The sequence below is a fragment of the Scyliorhinus canicula genome, chromosome 12, assembly GCF_902713615.1.
Source record: "Scyliorhinus canicula chromosome 12, sScyCan1.1, whole genome shotgun sequence".
NCBI classification, from domain to species: Eukaryota; Metazoa; Chordata; class Chondrichthyes; order Carcharhiniformes; family Scyliorhinidae; genus Scyliorhinus; species Scyliorhinus canicula.
Window position 1 is genome coordinate 29,000,720 of NC_052157.1, and position 18,534 is coordinate 29,019,253.

At 48.7% G+C, this 18,534-nt stretch overlaps 1 protein-coding gene across 2 annotated transcripts in view; it reads right to left on the reverse strand.

Moving 5' to 3' along the window:
- Positions 1-15,940, reverse strand: part of lipca (lipase, hepatic a) — a 93,921-nt gene extending 77,981 nt beyond the window's left edge. The window contains exons 1-2 of one of the 2 annotated variants that reach the window (XM_038813636.1): positions 15,923-15,940; positions 15,595-15,735 (exon numbers count right to left, since the gene is read on the reverse strand). In XM_038813636.1, coding sequence (XP_038669564.1) covers positions 15,595-15,685 — 91 coding nt within the window. In that variant the 5' untranslated portion in view covers positions 15,686-15,735; positions 15,923-15,940. Of the gene's footprint in view, positions 1-15,594; positions 15,889-15,922 lie in introns of those variants that run through there. The other variant, XM_038813635.1, reaches the window with a different exon arrangement.
- Between the last annotated feature and the right edge of the window lie 2,594 nt (positions 15,941-18,534).

The window sequence follows — 18,534 nt, forward strand, 5'->3', positions numbered from 1 at the left end:
CAGCAGTGTGCTGTCTTTTCAGTAAGTGAGGGAGAACGTGCCCCAAGATGGAGGTGCCTTCTCTCTCAGGTGAGGTGAGACTGACTGCCCTTGAGCTGAAGACAGAATTTGTCTGAGTACGGTATCAAGGAGCCTGAGCAAAAGTGGATTCAATGGGAATCAAAGGTGAAAACTCTCCACTGGTTGGACTAATAGCTGGCACAAAGAGAGATGGTTGTGTGGTGATTAGAGGTCAGTCATCTCAGTTCCAGGACATCACTGCAGGAGTGTCCTAGGCCCAACCATCTTCAGCTCCTTCCCTCCATCATAAGGCAGAAGTGGGGGATATTTGTTGATGACTATACAGCGTTTAGCACCATTCGTAACTCCTCAGATACTTTATGGCTGATCATTTAGGACTGAAATAAAGAGAAATTATTTCAGGTGGTGCTGCATGCCTGCCTGTTTTCAGTTCTAGCTATGAGTTGCTCTGGTGTTGAACTTCTTGTGTGTTGTTGGAGCTGCATGCGTCCAGGCAAGGGGAGAATATCCTATCACACTCCTGACTTGTGCTTTGTAGATGGTGGGGGCCAGTTTAGCTCAGTTGTCTGGACAAGCTGGTTCATGATGCAGAGCAAGTTAACAGCGCGGGTTCAATTCCCATACCGACTGATGTTATTCATGAAGTCCCCCCTCTTGCTCCTCCCCCGAGGTGTGGTAATCCTCAGTTTAAATCACCTCAAAGGGAAAAGCAGCCTCGGGTCATCTAGGACTATGGTGATTACTATTTTACTACTTTTAGGTGGTGGACAGGCTTTGGGGAGGAAGGAGGTGAGTTAGCCATGCAGAATTCCTGCAGTTTCTGGCCAATGATATTAATAGTGGGGGATAATTGAATGGGAGATGATTAGATTTTGTCTTGCTGGAGGTGGTCATTGCCTGGCACTTGTGTGGCATGAATGTTACTTGTTGTTTAACAGCCCAAGCCTGAATGTTGAGCAGCTATTGCTGCATATGGACATGGACAGCTTCAGTATCTGAAGCGTGGTGAACAGTACTGAATATTATGCAATCATCAATAAACGTCCTCACCTCTAACCTTATGATGGGAGGGAGGGGGGCGGGGGGGGGGGGGGAGGTAATCGATGGAGCAACTGTAGACGTTTAATTGTGCCTGAAACACTACACTGAGGAACCCCTGGGTATCGGTGATCTCCTGGCACTTGTCTGGGGCAGGTTGGTTTGGGCAGGGGGTCCTGACTTGAGAATTGGTGGTCCTTTAGGAGAATACCTTGAGAGGCACTGACAGTAACTGGGCTAATTCATGGGAGATTTGACCCTGGGATGGTGATAGGAATGTAGGAAGATACAGTATTGGGTCGGACTGGGCGAAGCACCCAAGGGCGGAATTTCATGTCTCGCCCCACCGATGGGATTTTCCAGGCCTGCCAAAAGTCAATGGACTTTTCAATGCCTCACAGCATTTTATGGCAACCCCCCCCCCCTCCCCCCCCCTCCCGCCGTGGGTTGTAACATTTAGCCCAAGAGGAGGACTATGAAAGGCTGCGTAAATGGATGTCAGGAGTGGGAGGAGACAGGAGGGAGTGGGGATACAGAGAATGGGGTCGGGACTGCAAAGGTAGCCGAATTATTCAGGCTGACGGACACAGAAGGAATTGAGGTTATGTAGTTATGGCAGAAATTAGAAGACACATTGTCATGTGAGAGTGCCTTGAAGAATTGGATGTTTAAGAAATGTACCTTTAAGAAATGAAGCTGATCATATTACTGAAGTGATGTCACGGGGGTGGGGGAGGGGGGGTGGGGGAGCTGAGTTCACTTCTGCTTTTTGGGAGTTTTAGTTTCAGTTTGAAGAAAGCTTGGGTGTGGCTGTGAGCTGCATTGCTGGTGATCTCTGCCATGAAGGACTATCTCTTAATCCTTTGGTGAAATCGGAATTCTAAAATGGTCTCAGTATTGAATATAAATCTAATATGCTTCTACTTGAAGGATTTGTTAAGTCTTTTGGATGTGTAAAGGAACAGTTTGCAGGATTGGGTAGTGTTGTATTATTTTCGGGGTTATCTTTGAAGTAAGGGGTGTTAAGAGATCCAATGTTTATTTAAAAGGTTAATTTGAGTTCATGGAATAACCATTGTTTTGTTTTAAAAACCACATGTCCATAATTGTAATACTACACCTGGGGAACAAGCCGTGTGGTTCAAAAGCAACAATCCATTAAAGGTGGGGGTTGGTTGAATTCCATGATACATTTTGGAGTTCTGAAAACACCTCTCCCATAACAACATGGCCTCATTATTAGCAGCGGACAGGGAGGAGATGGTCAGTCAATGTTAAATTCTAAACTCCGAAAATGGAGCAAAGCCAATTTGTATACAGCACGGAGTCAGCTTAGAATATCCATTAGCAAATGCCCAGTTTTGGAGACGGTTAGATTTAGATTTATTGTCATGTGTACCAAGGTGCAGAGAAAAGTATTGTTCTGTGTACAGTACAGGCGGATCGTTCCATACATGGAAAACATAGAACATAAGATAAATGCATGAGGATAATAATGAAAATATATAAACATAGACAGTGGGTGAGCATAGGATATATAGTTCTACAGCTGTAGGGAAGATGCGTAGAAACATCAGTTCAGTCCATAAGATCAGTTCAGACCATAGGCGGGCCATTCAGGGGTCTGGTAACAGTGGGGGAAAAGCTGTTTTTGAATCGGTTGGTGCGTGTTCTCAGACTTTTTTTTATGGAGAGGGAATGAATCCAGGGGCTGTTCAAGGGAGCGGAGGTCGGCGAGTGGAATTTGGAAGTTGAAGAAGAGTGAAGAGCCAGCCATGAGCTGGCAAGGATTGATCGTGGTGTTTGACTGAGGTGGCAGTGGGTACCAGCAGACCTGGTTGTGCCAGCGGTTGACCATGCAACAATGGCATCGAAAGCTGAGGATCAAGAACAGTGAAGACCAAGGCACAAGGGGTGACCTCAACAATGGTGGGAGCAAGGTAGCAAATCCCGACCCCTCATTTCTGGGCACGAATGCTCACATCTACTGGCGGTGGGATTCAAAGTCCTCCCTGTCTTACAGGCATGTTCAAAATGAAAGGAAACGTTATTAGACAGTTAAGACTCGACATATCAGAACTCAGAATGTAAAGCTACCTTAGATCGCTGGAATATAGAGCAGCCAACAGAAAATATTAAAGGGTAGCAGCTTGTTACAACACCAAGATGAAATGGGGTGTGGGGGTTGGAGGGCAGTGGTAGTCATTCGGAGGGTGGGTGTGGAATCAAGACCCAGGGTCTTAAATGAAAATTAGCGGTATTATTTTTATGTCTAAATTCAGTATCCTGTAATCATGTGCCATACTGTATAAACTGCTATTGTCACAGGATCCCTAATGCGCGCTGGTAATAACTTTATAAATCAAAAGTTATTGGTTTCAAGCACTCCCAGGACTCGCGGTTTTCCACACAAGGCACCCGGATGCACTAATGAGAAAAATGTGATAAATAGAGGACCTGCCATGACGTAGCCTTGAGGTACGATAAATAACTCCACTAGGGAGGCTGAAAGCTCAACTCACAGGTAATAAAATCGAGAAAGAATTATTATCCACTTCATAAATGATGTTACTCATCATATCTGAGCGCTTGCAAAGACATCTTGTTGGTGCCATATGGTTAAAATATAAAGAAATGATTATGTGTGCATCGATATATCCAGGCCTGGAATTTGTGCTCGGTAGTTAGTGACTACACTCCTGGTTCACTTTGCTGACAGCTGACCACCGTTCAGTGTGACCCCCCCCCCCACCCCCCACTACCACCCCGTGTGTCACAATCCTGATGTCAGTCTCAATTCCAGGTCAGGAACTCGGGAATGACTGTGGATGTCAGGCATGATCTTCCTGCGGGCAACCAGTTGAGAAGATGCCTGCCCAAACTCCGTCCAGTTAGAGACGGGTGGGTGATCGTCCGGCATCTACAGGTCTATTCAGCACAGCCCAGCACGGGTATTGCCGACGGGATCAGCAGCACCCGTGCCAGCATCACCATGGAGATGCCATAAGTCGGGACGGAGCTGCTGCCATTGCGGTCTGAGTTCCATTAGCAAAGACATCGGGTCTCCATGAAGCCCTCGAAATGGCATGCCTTCTTTTTTATTAAAAAATATTTGTACAGTGTATTGAAGATTTTTCATTTATAACAAACGAACAACACAAAAAACGGACGTTACACAATACAATATAGCCAAAACCCAACGAACCACATAAATCCCACCCAAAGGAAACAACCCCTCCCCCTACCAACAAACTAAAATAACCCCCCCCCCCCCCTCCCCAACAACCTACCCAATCATTTTTTTCCAATTAAGGGGCAATTTAGCGTGGCCAATCCACCTACCCTGCACATCTTTGGGTTGTGGGGGCGAAACACACGCAAACACGGGGAGAATGTGCAAACTCCACACGGACGGTGACCCAGAGCCGGGCTCGAACCTGGGACCTCGGCGCCATGAGGCAGCAGCGCTAACCACTGTGTCACCGTGCTGCCCCATTCCCACACCATTCTTGACTGTGGCGGCGCTTGACACAGTCCGCAGCCACCACACCAGGTTTCCGACCACTGAAACTGCACGGTCGTGAACCCGGCCCATTGGGGCGCGGAACATCGGGGGAGGACCTTCAGGTAACGTCCTGAGGCAGCAGGGCAAACCCACTGCCAACCCCGCCCCTATCTGTGATAACCACCTATTTGTACTGTCGAGTTGAGACTGGATTCTCCCGAAATGGGACTATGCCCCCAGGCCGGCGTAAAAATCTGCAGTTTTACTCCAGAGATTCCTGTGAAAAAGATGACCTAATTGAATGCCCTGCAGAGGGCTAGCAGGGGCCCAGAGTAAGCCTCGCAGCTTTAGCTGTGGATACGGATCCCCCGCACTTCCAGTTTGGAATCCGCCCATGCGCATGGCGACGGCCTCCAGTCGACTCGCACCGCGGAGCCAAACTCAAAAATTGGATTGCCCAATCGGCTGCGTGCCTGAGCATCTCACCGCGCAGATCTAACCCCCAGCCGCCTATAAGGCCCCCTCCCCCCCAGTGTCCCATTCCCCCCCCCCCCCCACACCAGCATCCTGACCGGCAATAGGTGATTAGTTCCACGCCGTCGAGAACTCGGCCGGTCGGGAGCGGAGGATGACCGGGCGGGCCTCTGTCAATGGACCCCCAGCCGCGCGCTGTACTCCGCGATCACGCCGATTTTCAGGTCCCGAAGAAAGTGGATTCTCTGCTCCCGCCGAATGCAATTTCGGCGTGGGGCTGCGGAGAATCTAGCCCCAGTTTTCTCACCAAATCGTGAGCCTCTTAGACAAAATAATATCAGTGGGTGTGATTTATGCCATCACTCTGGTGGGGCCTCAAAGAGCTGGCAACCGGCTTCAAAGAGATTGGGGCACCATCTTTAAAGGGAGCCCTGATCGGCGCTGCAGCCTAATGGCCCCAAGCCCCTATCGCCGAGATATCGGGGACTCTTCCCTCACCCCTGACAATCCTCGTCTGTATTCTGCCCCCGCCCCCCCAGGCCATGTTCATTACCGGCATTGTAGCCCCCACCAACAGCGCCGATGTATCACTTGCACCCGTCCCGCCACCGCACATCAATGCACCACCTCAACGTGGCCCCCACGAGGGCCTTCCTGACAGTGCCCAGTGGCACAGGTTGGCACTGAGAGGGTGGCACTGCCAGGTTGGTGTCAGCCAGTGCCCAGGCAGTGACAGGGCATTGCTTACACATGTAACTCTACCCTGGGGGGACTATACTTAACCCTGTGCTCCCGGAGGGGTCGCCTTACTGCTTCTCATCTGGCCAAACCTGTTGTGAATCTTGCCAATGGGACATATGATTTTTTAGCGAGGGGAGCCCATGAGGTGAGGGCATTGAATTTAATTACCTCCAGTGAAGAATAAAAATAATAACCAAGTAGTAAATATATGCACACATACTGGAAATAATGAATTACAAATTAAATGCAGTGAAGGAATTGCCGTTTAGAGATGGATGTTTCTCGTCTCACAGAACAAGTGCCATGGGGAACAACACATAACTTGAGTACGTATGCTCGAATCTAATTCACATTTAGGGGTTCAATATTATTAGCTGTAGGAAGGATGGAGAGATTATAGATGACTATGGCCTGAATTTGGCTGGAAATGATGAATAATGATTAAACAGATTCTTTATCATTCAGAAGTACAGGTGTAAATATTCACACCAGAAATTCTGGAAAGAACCTGGGTGGGATTCTCCGTCAGCTAATGCCGGAATCGGGAAACGTGATTGGGGGGAGAATCGGTTCCGACGCCGAAATCGTGGCGGGCGCCGATTTCACACCAAATTGCAATTCTCCGTCGCCTCAACAGCGGCGTCAATGCATTCCAGAATGCATGTACAATAAACACTCTTGGCATATCATTAGTGGGCCTGACCTGATTTTCTCTGGAGCCTCCGTGATTCCGTGCCTCCACTGGGGAGAATTCCCGATGGCGAGGTTCACTTGTGATTTTATAAATCATAAAACAGGTGGCGTGGCGGCTGCTGAGGGAGAGAGAGGGGGTACGGAAAGTGTCCAACATTGCCATAGTGTGCTGACAGTCGTGCCGCAGGCCAGGGGGGCTTCTGCCAGGGCCGGGGGGAGTAGCAGAAGGTGGCCAGGAGGTGGGCTGTGGGGTCAGCGTGGACTGGCACGGAACACCATTGCCGCAGCCTGCAAGACAGCCATGCAGCTGCGCACGCTGACTGCCCACTGTGAACTTAGGGCCACAGGTCATATGGGTCACCCTCCCTAGGCTCCCCCTAGGTACCCTCTGGCCCCAGCCGATCCATCAGCAGGATGGGCGCACTCCAGCGCAACCAGTGCTATCTTATTGGCTGGTATGGTGTGTGCTGGGAGTGATGTGTGTGCAGCTTGTCAGTCTCCTGAGTGTCAATAGCGAACCCAGGTGAATCCGGCACTGTTTCCCATTGGAATCGATTGTGTTCCACGTGGCGCCAGCCCCTCAACTGGAGCTGAATGGGTCCAGGTGCAGCGCCAGTCTTGCTGTATGGAACTCCACAAACACTGCCCCGGTGTCAACACCAGTCTCAGGAACGGAATATCCCACTCCCTATGTTTATACTGTGCCTTTCCCAACCTCAGGAAATCTCCCAGTGTTTCAATAAGAATGAAGAAGGGGCAGCACGGTGGCACAGTGGTTAGCACTGCTGCCTCACAGCGCCGAAGACCCGGGTTCGATCCCGGGCTCTGTGTCACTGTCCATGTGGAGTTTGCACATTCTCCCCGTGTTTGCGTGGGATTCGCTCCCACAACCCAAAGATGGGCAGGGTAGGTAGATTGGCCATGCTAAATTGCCCCTTAATTGGAAAAAATCAATTGAGTTCTCTAAATTTATTTTAAAAAAGAATGAAAGTTTTTTGAACTTGGAGCCGACAGTGGCGATTTAGAGAAATTGGATCATTTTTGCAATAAGTATAAAACAACATTAATCCCAGCACATTATTCAATGTGGCATTAAGCTGGAATATCACATACCATCACTGCCTCGGAGATCCAGCACAGTTAGTTCAACAGCCAAAGAAATTAGTCTTAAAACAACAGCCTTAAAAAATTGGGTTGCAATTAGACTACAGATGCTTCAGGCACTCAGATGACATTTCTTTGTGCACTATTTCAATAACTAAATTACTAACCCATTTCATTTTAAAGAAATTAATGATTCTGTTAAAATGGTACAGCAAAGAACATTTAGTGTAGGATGTCCCTATGCTGACATTGCAAAAAATATTGGGCTCAATTCTCCCAAATAATTTGGGATTGGTTCAGCGTGATTCAGATCGCAGTCCGCCCAGACTTAGAAATCTTTTTGGAGGGGGACGGGTTTTGCACCGGCACTGATAGGGACGGGGCCTAAACATGCCGACAAGCCTGGCTTCATAGTGATCGCACCGATTGCAAAGTGTCAGCAAAGGTCCCCCCTGCCCCCCATCCCATCCCCCCTCCCCCATCCCTCACCGCCATTACCATGACTGTCATCAGGGCTTCTTATCCCCCCCCCCCCCCCGCCACCACCCTTGCATCGGGGCCCTCCATATGCGTTCCCCTTCAGGCCCTTTCTTCCTGGCATCCGGGACCCCCCCAATCGCCCCCCGAGATGAGTGAGGCCCCATTATGATGTTGCCAAACGCCCAGTCCTCCTCATGCCCCCCTCCACGCCCCCTTTCAGGCCCCACACACTTTCAGGCTACCCCCAGGAGTGCCAACATGACAGTATCAAGGGTGCCATGTTCCTGATCACCTGGGGTTACAATGTCCTCAGAGGACGGTGGTGGAGACCATTCATAATTCCTGCTGGCTCCACGCTGCGCAGGTGGGGCGGAGAATACTGGGAGCCGGAAGAATCTGCCTTCAAACTGTCCTGGCATATTTGAATGATTATCATAGAATTTACAGTGCAGAAGGAGGCCATTCGGCCCATCGAGTCTGCACCGGCTCTTGGAAAGAGCGCCCTACCCAAGGTCAGCACCTCGACCCTATCCCTATAACCCAGTAACCCCACCCAACACTAAGGCAATTTTGGACACTAAGGGTAATTTATCATGGCCAATCCACCTAACCTGCACATCTTTGTGCTGTGGGAGGAAACCGGAGCCCCCGGAGGAAACCCACGCACACACGGGGAGGATGTGCAGACTCCACACAGACAGTGACCCAAGCCGGAATCGAACCTGGGACCCTGGAGCTGTGAAGCAATTGTGCTATCCACAATGCTACCGTGCTGCCCTCCACAATGCTACAATGGTAATCTAAATATGCTCATCTGGTTCCCACCCAGCGAGGGCGAGGACCAGATTATGCCATCTGCAGCTGGCCAGGATCTTCATGCACTGTTTGGCACCCAGCGTAAATCCAGTTTAAAGACTAACTCCAGTTTAAGGACTAAATCCAGTTTAAGGAGCAACGTGGCCAGAGAATCACCCCCATTATTTCTAGATTGCGTCATTTAAAATGATTACATTTGTACTTTCCCGATAATAAACTATCATTTGGTGGAGCTGAACTTGAACATTCCTGAAAAATGAGACACGTTGAAGCTTTCTGTCTTGTACTCATCAGGCCATTTTGCAAGGATTCCAAATTTCAACGGGAACAACAATTTATGCTGCAGTTAATGTTCCCTGGTGCATTCTCCATGTCAACACCTCAACCAATCAGAGTCCACCTGCCAACCAATCAGCGCTTTCTTTTCACCCAGTATAAATTATTGTTCCCTTTGAGATTTGGTACTCTTGCGAGTTTGTCATGATGAGTGCGAGACGAAAAGCTTCAACAGCATGTCTCTTTTTCTTTCAGCCATAAATGATCATGTTCACAACTACAGGTGACGTGACATCATCTGAGGACACTGGGAAGGAAACATGCCAAAAATGAAAAAAGTGAATGGAAGCTGTGTGGGGAGTGAGGGGCAGTTGTTTCAAACATGGTGGTGAATTCTCCGCGGGCGAGACTCTCCGTTCTGCTGGCAGCGCACCCCCGCCCGTGGGTTTCCTGGCGTCGTGGGGTGGCTGCAATTGGAAGTCCCTTTGGCCGCGGCTGGACAATGAATCCCGCTGCCAGCGGCGGGATGTCGCCAGGCAACAGTTGGCGGGGAAGGCGGAGAAGTTACCCTGTTGCCCTGTTTCTGGTGTCCTACATTCTGTCAATACAATACCTGAGCTAGTTTAACACCGAGGTAGATTGTATCTCTCTGATCCCTGATGTGCACGGCCTTAGTTCTACTTGTTTTTGGAAGGCAGGCATCCAACATGGAGAAGTGAGGAAAAGCAGAGGATTTGCCTCTGGCCACGCCCACACACATTTCTCAGCTATTCCGTTAAACATTTAGATTCATTCTGTTCACAAGAACAAACAGAAGAAATCCTCCCGCTATCTTTATAGTGGCCAGGAGTGTTTTTCATCAAGTCTGCCCGCAATACATCAAATGACCCTGACTTGCCATTTTCCTTACAGGATTTAATAAATAATGCGACCATTCCCAATCGTGGTCAATTCACAGAACTGACGTTTTGTCAATATGTTGGGTTGTTAGTGAAAACCTGCTGAGGGAATAAGCTCAATAATCCTTTCTCTCTGGTCCTAATAGGCAGCAAGGTCATTAATCATTAAATCCAAAGTATTTCTGGCAGACTTGTTTCACAGAGTCGAATAGCGTTACGTCTCAGAGGGATCTTGTACCATTTGCCAATTATCATCAGTCACTGTACTGGTTAAGGGGGCAAGGGAATCACGTCACTCCACGCGGATGTGCAAACTCACAGAGCACATTCAAAGCGCACATTTAGATGTTATTCTGATGATTTGGGTCATTTCTAGAGCATCCAGCTCTTTCTTCTACCGAATTCAAATTTAGCGTCAGTGTAAACCAGTTTGACTTCACGCTGTCAATAAATGTGTGCAATGAGTATCAACCATAGCTCAGTTGCCTCCTAATATCAAGGTTTTGGGTTGAAACCCACTCCACGGGTTAAGTACAGAGACATTCTAGATCAGTGTTTTTCAATTTTTTCCCCCGGGACCCATTTTTGCCAATTGGCCGACCTTTAGGAAGCACATCGGTTGAAGCTTAGTACCCATGCCAGCAGAACTTCGCGACAGACACTGCATTCACTTAACTTTAATGCTTGGTCCTCACTATTCCACTCCAATAAGGTTCACAGGAGCAGAGGGCAATGCGCAAATCAGGTGCAGACTTCAGCTAGTTCCTTTGTGCTGTCTTACTCTTTATGAAACGGAAAATCCAACCTCGCACAGGTAGGTGATCGTGAAGGGCTTTGACAACAAAATGCTTGTTTTACTCAGCACGGGATACTCCTGGGAGATGCTACTCCAGATTGCTGACAGCCTCATGGCCTTTTGGTGAGTTTTTAATATGCTATCAGAGGTCAGCATTGTCATTTAACTTGGAGTCAGCTCTAAGTTAATAACTGACTCTAGGGTCTCAACCTCAAAAGAAATGTTTCACCCACCACTTCCGTTTTAATATCTGAAAATTCACCTCTAATTTGCCAATACCTCCCTGCAATATAACACACATGTGCTTTGCATCCTTACTTGCGTTGGCACAATTGACAAAACCATATCTCAAGACTTGGGCGGGATTCTCCGACCCGGCGGGGGGTCGGAGAAGAATCACCGGGGGGGGCGTGAATCCTGCCACTGCAAGCTGCCAAATTCTCCGGCGTCAGGGTTTCGGTGGGCGTGGGAATCGCATCGCACCGGTGTGGTGAATGTATAATATAAATTCACACTGTGTATCACTGTGTCCCTGTGGGCTCCATCTGTGAACCGTTGCGTGGCTCTGCCCACAGGGGGAGATGAGGAGCTTGTACAGGGCTCCATCCTTGGCTCCGCCCATGGTTCCGCCCATGGCTCCTCCCACAACCAGAAGTATAAAGTGCTGCGGTCTTGTGAGCCTGCCTTCAGTTCAGCTAGTCGCAGGCAGGCTCAGTTGTAAGTTGATTAAAGCCACAGTTTACTTCTACTTGTGTCCTTGAGTGAATTGATGGTCGCATCAGCCGGTCAGCGGCCGCTGGCAGTGGACCGCCGCCGATTCTCTGACCTGCGATGGGCCGAGTGGCTGCCCGTTTTTTGGCGGTCCCACTGGCTTAAATCACAACAAGTCCTTACCGGCGGGACCTGGCTCCACTGGCGGCCTGCAGAGTCCTCGGGGGGGGGGGGGGGGGCACAGGGAGATCTGGCCCTGGGGGTGCCCCCACGGTGGCCTGGCCCGCGATCGTTGCCCACCGATCCACGGGCAGGCCTGTGCCGTGGGGGCACTTTTCCCCTCTGCAACGGCCGCTGTCAACCTCCGCCATGGCCGGTGCGGTGAAGAACCCCCCCCCCCCGCGCATGTGCTGGGATGATGCCAGCATACGCTGGCGCTCCCGCGCGTGCGCCAACTTGCGCCGGCCGGCAGAGGCCCTTCCGCACCGGCTGGCGCAGCGCCAAACACTCCAGTGCCGGCCTAGCCCCTGCCGGAGTGGTTCACGCCGCTCCTCGGCGCCGGAATGGCCCACCCCGCCGGATCACGGAGAATCCTGCTGACTATCTTCATATTGCTTTGTTCCCGAGTTAACTTTCTTCTTTGCAGGCTATTAACCAGAGGCTCTGGAGCGCTGTACAGGACTTTGTTGGTGTACTTATTTCTTTCTTTTAATTGTGCGAGCTAATCAAATGGGGACTGAGTCCCATGACAAGCGTGTTTATTTGAGTGTTTCCCTTGCACTCGCAGTGCCGAGGAACACTAGGCCATATATTGGGACTCTGTTTCAATTCAGGGCCTCAGCGGGGAGCTCCCTGCACTTAGTCTCGTTGGTATTCTTATTTATATGGTCAATTTATTTTGAGGAATTCTAATCGGCCAGCTCTAGCTTGCTCACTATAAATCCTCACGCTGTTACTGCTAAGATCCCTCCTCATGTTTTGAATCACCGATCACCTACCAACATCCGGCAACTAAAACATCTCAGTCTACTCTTGTTTCCATTACAGTTCCGTGGAATTCAATCCCAGTTGCACAAAACCCACTCCCCTCAGGTACTGAGAGTTCAGGGCACTTTATACCGTGCGCTGAATCTAAATGCAGAATACCATCAGCAGGGCACAGCTGTCAACGCTCGCTATTTTGCAGTCTGTTTGAATGCAAGAGCTACCTCAGAATTAGCCTTCTGTGTATCACTGCGATACTCACCAACTGAGTTAATAACAAAGGCGCAAGATTTCAACTGAACACTAATTCTAGCACATAATGGTTGGTAGCAGCAGAAATCAGAGAGTAAATACCAGCAAAGTGTTCATTATTAACCCCGCTCCGAAGGTTTCCACCAGTGTTTTTAACTGGTGGGGGTGATGTTTTTCCAGAAAGCCTCGTCAGGCAGCTGGGCTCCATGCTACAGCCTTTAATTATAGAATCATTGTCATGTGCAGCACAGAAGGAGGCCATTTGGCCCATCGGCTCTGTGCCGGCTAACTGGGAGCCATACAGTCTAATCCAGCTCTTTGTCCTTTGACTTGTCGGCCCTGACTTTTCAAGCGCGTATGATTATGGCCAGAATTTCACACTCTCTCACCAACTGGTTTTTAGGCTGGGAAGGGGGTGGGGGAGTGTATTGTTCCGCAAGGGACTGACGGGGTGGGAATGATTACCTTCTCCATGGTTCTCGTGGAATACGAGCTCCCCTGCTGAGGGGCGGGGAACTCCATTCAGCATTGCATAAAAGGTCGGCCAGTAAGGCACTGAACAGGGAGAGACCCGGGAGGGATTTACCGGGAAGTCCATATCCCGTTATTGTAAATAAATCAAAGTTCTTTATTTTACTTGGTGTGGATTCCCTGTGTCCTTATTGAAGGGAGGAGCATTAAATTGAAGGGATGGGATACCATCTGGATTCCCACCGCTACACTGTGACTTTAAGCTGGGGCGAGCAAGGCCTTGGGCAGGAGTCCTGCCTTGTCCCTATTGAGGCCCAGCGGAGTTGGATCTCAGGCAGGGCCTGAATTAATGAATGCTTTTGCCTGGTTAGCTGCTGCAGCAAATGTTCGCGTGGTGCTCCTCATTTGAGTCCTTTTTTAAAAATAAATTTAGAGTTCCCAATTATTTGTTTTTCAATTGAGGGGCAACTTAACATGGCCAATCCACATAACGTGCACATCTTTGGGTTGTGGGAACGGGACCCACTCCGACACGGGGAGAATGTGCAAAGTCTACACGGACAGTGACCTCAGGCCGGGATCAATCCTGGGTCCTCAGCGTCGTCAGATGGCAATGCTAACCACTCTGCCCCCCTCCCCCCCCCCCATCCCCCACCCCCCCTCATTTAAGTCCTGGCCATCTATTGGAATGAATTTATTATACCCAAGTTTCCCTATTTGCCAACACTGTGCAGCCACCACCTTGACAGTGTGTCATTCTGGACCCATTCCACCACACTGAACAATACTCTCCCCAGTTTTGATTCACTTTTGGCTGAAAAACTGAACGGGTTCTGGGAATTATCTGACATATATCTTGAAAGAATACACCTGTCGAGAATATACCCGTCGAGAGCAACTTTATCAATGTTGTCCCGCTTTTCAATGATTTTCGGAGACTGGAGGAGTATTTTCCACCCTGTTTTCAGGATCTGGAATGATGGACTGGGGCGGAGGATTGAGTGGAAGACACAAAATGGCTTTTAAACTGGCTGGTTTTCCCCACTTGATTATCCACTCCCTTCTCCTTCTGGCACGTGCCGCTGGTACCGGCCCCTGGCACGTTCCCAGCACTGCTCCCTGACATTGACCCAGCATTGTCCCCTGGCACTACCCCCAGCACTTCCCCCTGACACTGACCCAGTAGGTTAGCACTGTTGCTTCACAGTGCCAGGATCCCAAGTTCGATTCCCTGCTTGGGGGTCACTGTCTACATGTTCTCCCTGTGTCTGTGTAGGTTTCCTCCGGGTGCTCCGGTTTCCTCCCACAAGTCCTGAAAGATGTGCTTCTTAGGTGAATTGGACATTCTGAATTCTCCCTCCGTGTACCCGAGCAGGCGCCAGAATGTGGCGACTAGGGGCTTTTTCACAGTAACTTCATTGCAGTGTTAATGTAAGCCTAGTTGTGATAATAAAGATTATTATTACTGTCCCCTGGCACCACCCAGGCATTTAGATAATATTATCAGGCTGCCAGTTTGGTCAGAAAATAAGCAAAACAATCCCAATGGGTGTGTAGAACGTCCCACATAAACAGTGAGCTGACCGATATTTATAAAATAGCCAATTGAGATAAGGAGCTGCATTCATTTAAGAATACACTCCAATGTAATCAAAGATTCAAGTACCAAGCGCCTTGCCCGATCATTCTAACATAGACATTCAATTACAAGGTTTTCAAATGGGAAACATGAGATTCACTTGCGATGTTAATATCACTGATGAAGGTGAGGAATGAACAAACAATCCTGAAGCAAACACACAGACAGAAAATCATTCAAGCTCCCAACAAGCGGAGAGGAAGACAAGCAACTGGACAGCATTGCTATATCCAGGCAGAAATGATGTCTGAAGATGGGACGTGTAGTAATGATAACCGTTGGTAATTTTGTTCCCGTCTCATTAAATAATGCAATCAGTACAGTTATACAAAGACTGCAAATATAACTGAGTTGAACCGTTTTGTTAAACTGAAACGCCATTAGAAATCTCATGGTAAAATGTCTTGCAAGACCCTTTATCAGGCAAAATGGTCATGTGAGCCAAAGAATGCGGAGAATGTTTCAATTATCAAACTGCAGCAATCGACCATTCCACTATCAATTCCCTCCGTACCAAATAGTACATTTAGAAAACACACCCAGATATTGCAACGGTGGTTGGCAACTGTATTTTACCGAAGTTTCACCAAAAGGAATCAATCCTGTGGTAATCGGTTTTGCAATCCAGTTGCTCAATGCCTTCACGATCGGCCAGATCACCCAGAGTAGAAGAAGCTCGGCTCTGCGCCCTTACCTTTTCTTGTGGTTCTGGCACTTTGGGCCTTAAGGATGGCACAAGTGAAGAAGAGTAGAGATATTTGTGCCCAGTTATTCATTTTCAACATTGAAGGTCTTTTCCTCGTTTGCAGGTTGTAAGTTGCACCCCTTTAACTGGCTGCAAGAGAAAACGAAAGCAAATCAACTCCCCTTACTTCACTGATCAATGGCTAAAAACCTGGCAGCTGCAACATTAAATCGGCCTGGATTTGTTCCTGCCCCGAAACCTCTCTGTCTGTGGTGATTGTCTGAGAGTAAAGGGGTGCCAGTGGATTCTAGATGTTGCTTAAGTTTTTTTTTTATACCTGAAGGTCGTGAACTAAAACTGCTCAGGCAGCTGTGATTTGCTCAGGTCAGAGTAGGAACACATTGCGAAAGGATTGCAAAAGCTATCGAGAGCTGGAACACAATGAGAGCTTGATTCCCCCCTACCCCCCCCAAACACGCGCTTTCAGGAAGGAAAGCCGATCAGAATAGTTTTGCTGTTGAAAAAAAGAGCGATCTGAAATGGTTCAGAATCTCAAAGTGTCACAACAGAATTTTTTTTATTGTTTTATGGGATGTGGGTGTTGCTGGCTGGGCCAGCATTTATTACCCATCCCTGCGGGCATTGCTGTGGATCTGGAGTCACATGTAGGCTAGACCAGGTAAGGATGGCAGATTTCCATCCATAAAGCACACTAGTGAACTAGAGGGATTTTTACGACAATCGAAAATGATTTAATGGTTATCATTAGACTTTCAATTCCAGGTTTTTTTTAATTCAAATTTTATCATCTGCCACGGTGGGGTTTGAACTCTGGTTCCCAGAGCATTATTTTTAGTCCAGCAACAATACTACTACACCACTGCCTCCCCTCATAGCTGAAAGGTAAAGGTGACTGGTTTTAGCAGTACCAACATGTTGCACTGTGGATTATGTTCACGATTCCAAACTAAAAGCGGGAGAGGAGCCAGAGAGTTAAAAGCATGGGAGAGGAGCCGGAGACTTAAAAGCGGGAGAGGAGCCGAAGATTTAAAAGCGAGGGAGAGGAGCCACCTCCTCTAACCTAAGGGGTTGAGTGAATATAAGGTAAGCTCTTTCTTTATTTCTTTCTTTCTTTTTCTTGTTTTATCTGCAAGTTATCTAGAGGGATGGCAGGGAAGGCAGTGCAATGTTCCTCCTGCAGAATGTTTGAGGTGAGGGAATGCCATCAGTGTCCCTGCTGATTTCACCTGTGGGAAGTGCACCCATCTCCAGCTCCTCAAAAAACCACGTTAGGGAACTGGAGCTGGAGCTGGATGAACTTCAGATCATTCGGGAGGCAGAGGTGGTCACAGATAGAAGCTTCAGAAATATAGTTACACCGAAGATTGAAGATAGATGGGTGACGGTGAGAGGGGCTGGGAGGAATCAGTCAGTACAGGGATACCTTGTGGTCGTTCCCCTTAGTAACAAGTATACTGCTTTGGATACTGGTTGGGGGTACGACTTACCAGGGGTAAGCCAAAGGGTACAGGTCTCTGGCACAGAGTCTGTCCCTGGTGCTCAGAAGGGAAGGGGGGGGGGGGAGGAGTAGAGCATTAGTCATTGGGGACTCCATAGTTAGGGGGACAGATAGGAGATTCTGTGGGAATGACAGAAACTCACGGTTGGTGAGTTGCCTCCCAGGTGCCAGGGTCAATGATGTCTCAGATCGTGTTTTCGGGATCCTTAAGGGGGAGGTGGAGCAGCCCCAAGTCATGGTCCACATAGGTACCAACGACATAGGTAGGAAAAGGGATAGGAATGTAAGGCAGGTAATCAGGGAGCGAGGGTGGAATCTTAGAGCTAGAACAAACAGAGTTATTATCTCTGGGTTGTTACCCATGCCATGTGCTAGTGAGATGAGGAATAGGGAGAGAGAGCAGTTGAACACGTGGCTACAGGGATGGTGCAGGAGGGAGGGATTCAGATACCTGGATAATTGGGACTCATTCTGGGGTAGGTGGGACCTCTACAAACAGGATGGTCTACACCTGAACCAGAAGGGTACCAATATCATTGGGGGGGGGGGATTTGCTAATGCTCTTCAGGAGGGTTTAAACTAATTCAGCAGGGGGATGGGAACCTGAATTGTAGCTCCAGTGTACAGGAGGTTGAGAGTAGTGAGGTCATGAGTAAGGTTTCAAGGTCGCAGGAGTGTACCGGCAGGCAGGAAGGTGGTTTGAAGTGTGTCTACTTCGACGCCAGGAGGATCCGGAAAAAGGTGGGTGAACTTGCGGCATGGGTTGGTACCTGGGACTTCAATGTTGTGGCCATTTCGGAGACATGGATACAGCAGAGACAGGAATGGTTGTTGCAGGTTCTGGGGTTTAGATGTTTCAGTAAGCTCAGGGAAGGTGGTAAAGACATTTGATGAGGACTCGTCTACTGAGGTAGTATGGGCTGAGGTTAGAAACGGGAAAGGAGAGGTCACCCTTTTGGGAGTTTTCTATAGGCCTCCGAAAAGTTCCAGAGATGTGGAGAAAAGGAGTGCAAAGATGATTCTGGATATGAGCGAAAGTAACAGGGTAGTTGTTATGGGGGACTTTAACTTTCCAAATATTCACTGGAAAAGCTATAGTTCGAGTACTTTAGATGGGTCAGTTTTTGTTCAATGTGTGCAGGAGGATTTCCTGACACAGTATGTAGATAGGCCAACAGGAGGCGAGGCCACATTGGATTTGGTACTGGGTAATGAACCAGGACAGGTGTTAGATTTGGAAGTAGGTGAGCACTTTGGTGATAGTGACCACAATTCGGTTACGTTTACTTTAGCGATAGAAAAGGATAGGTATATACCGCAGGGCAAGAGTAATAGCTGGGAGAAAGGCAATTATGATGCGGTTAGGTAAGATTTAGGATGCATCGGATGGGGAAGGAAACTGAAAATGAAATGTGGAGCTTGTTCAAGGT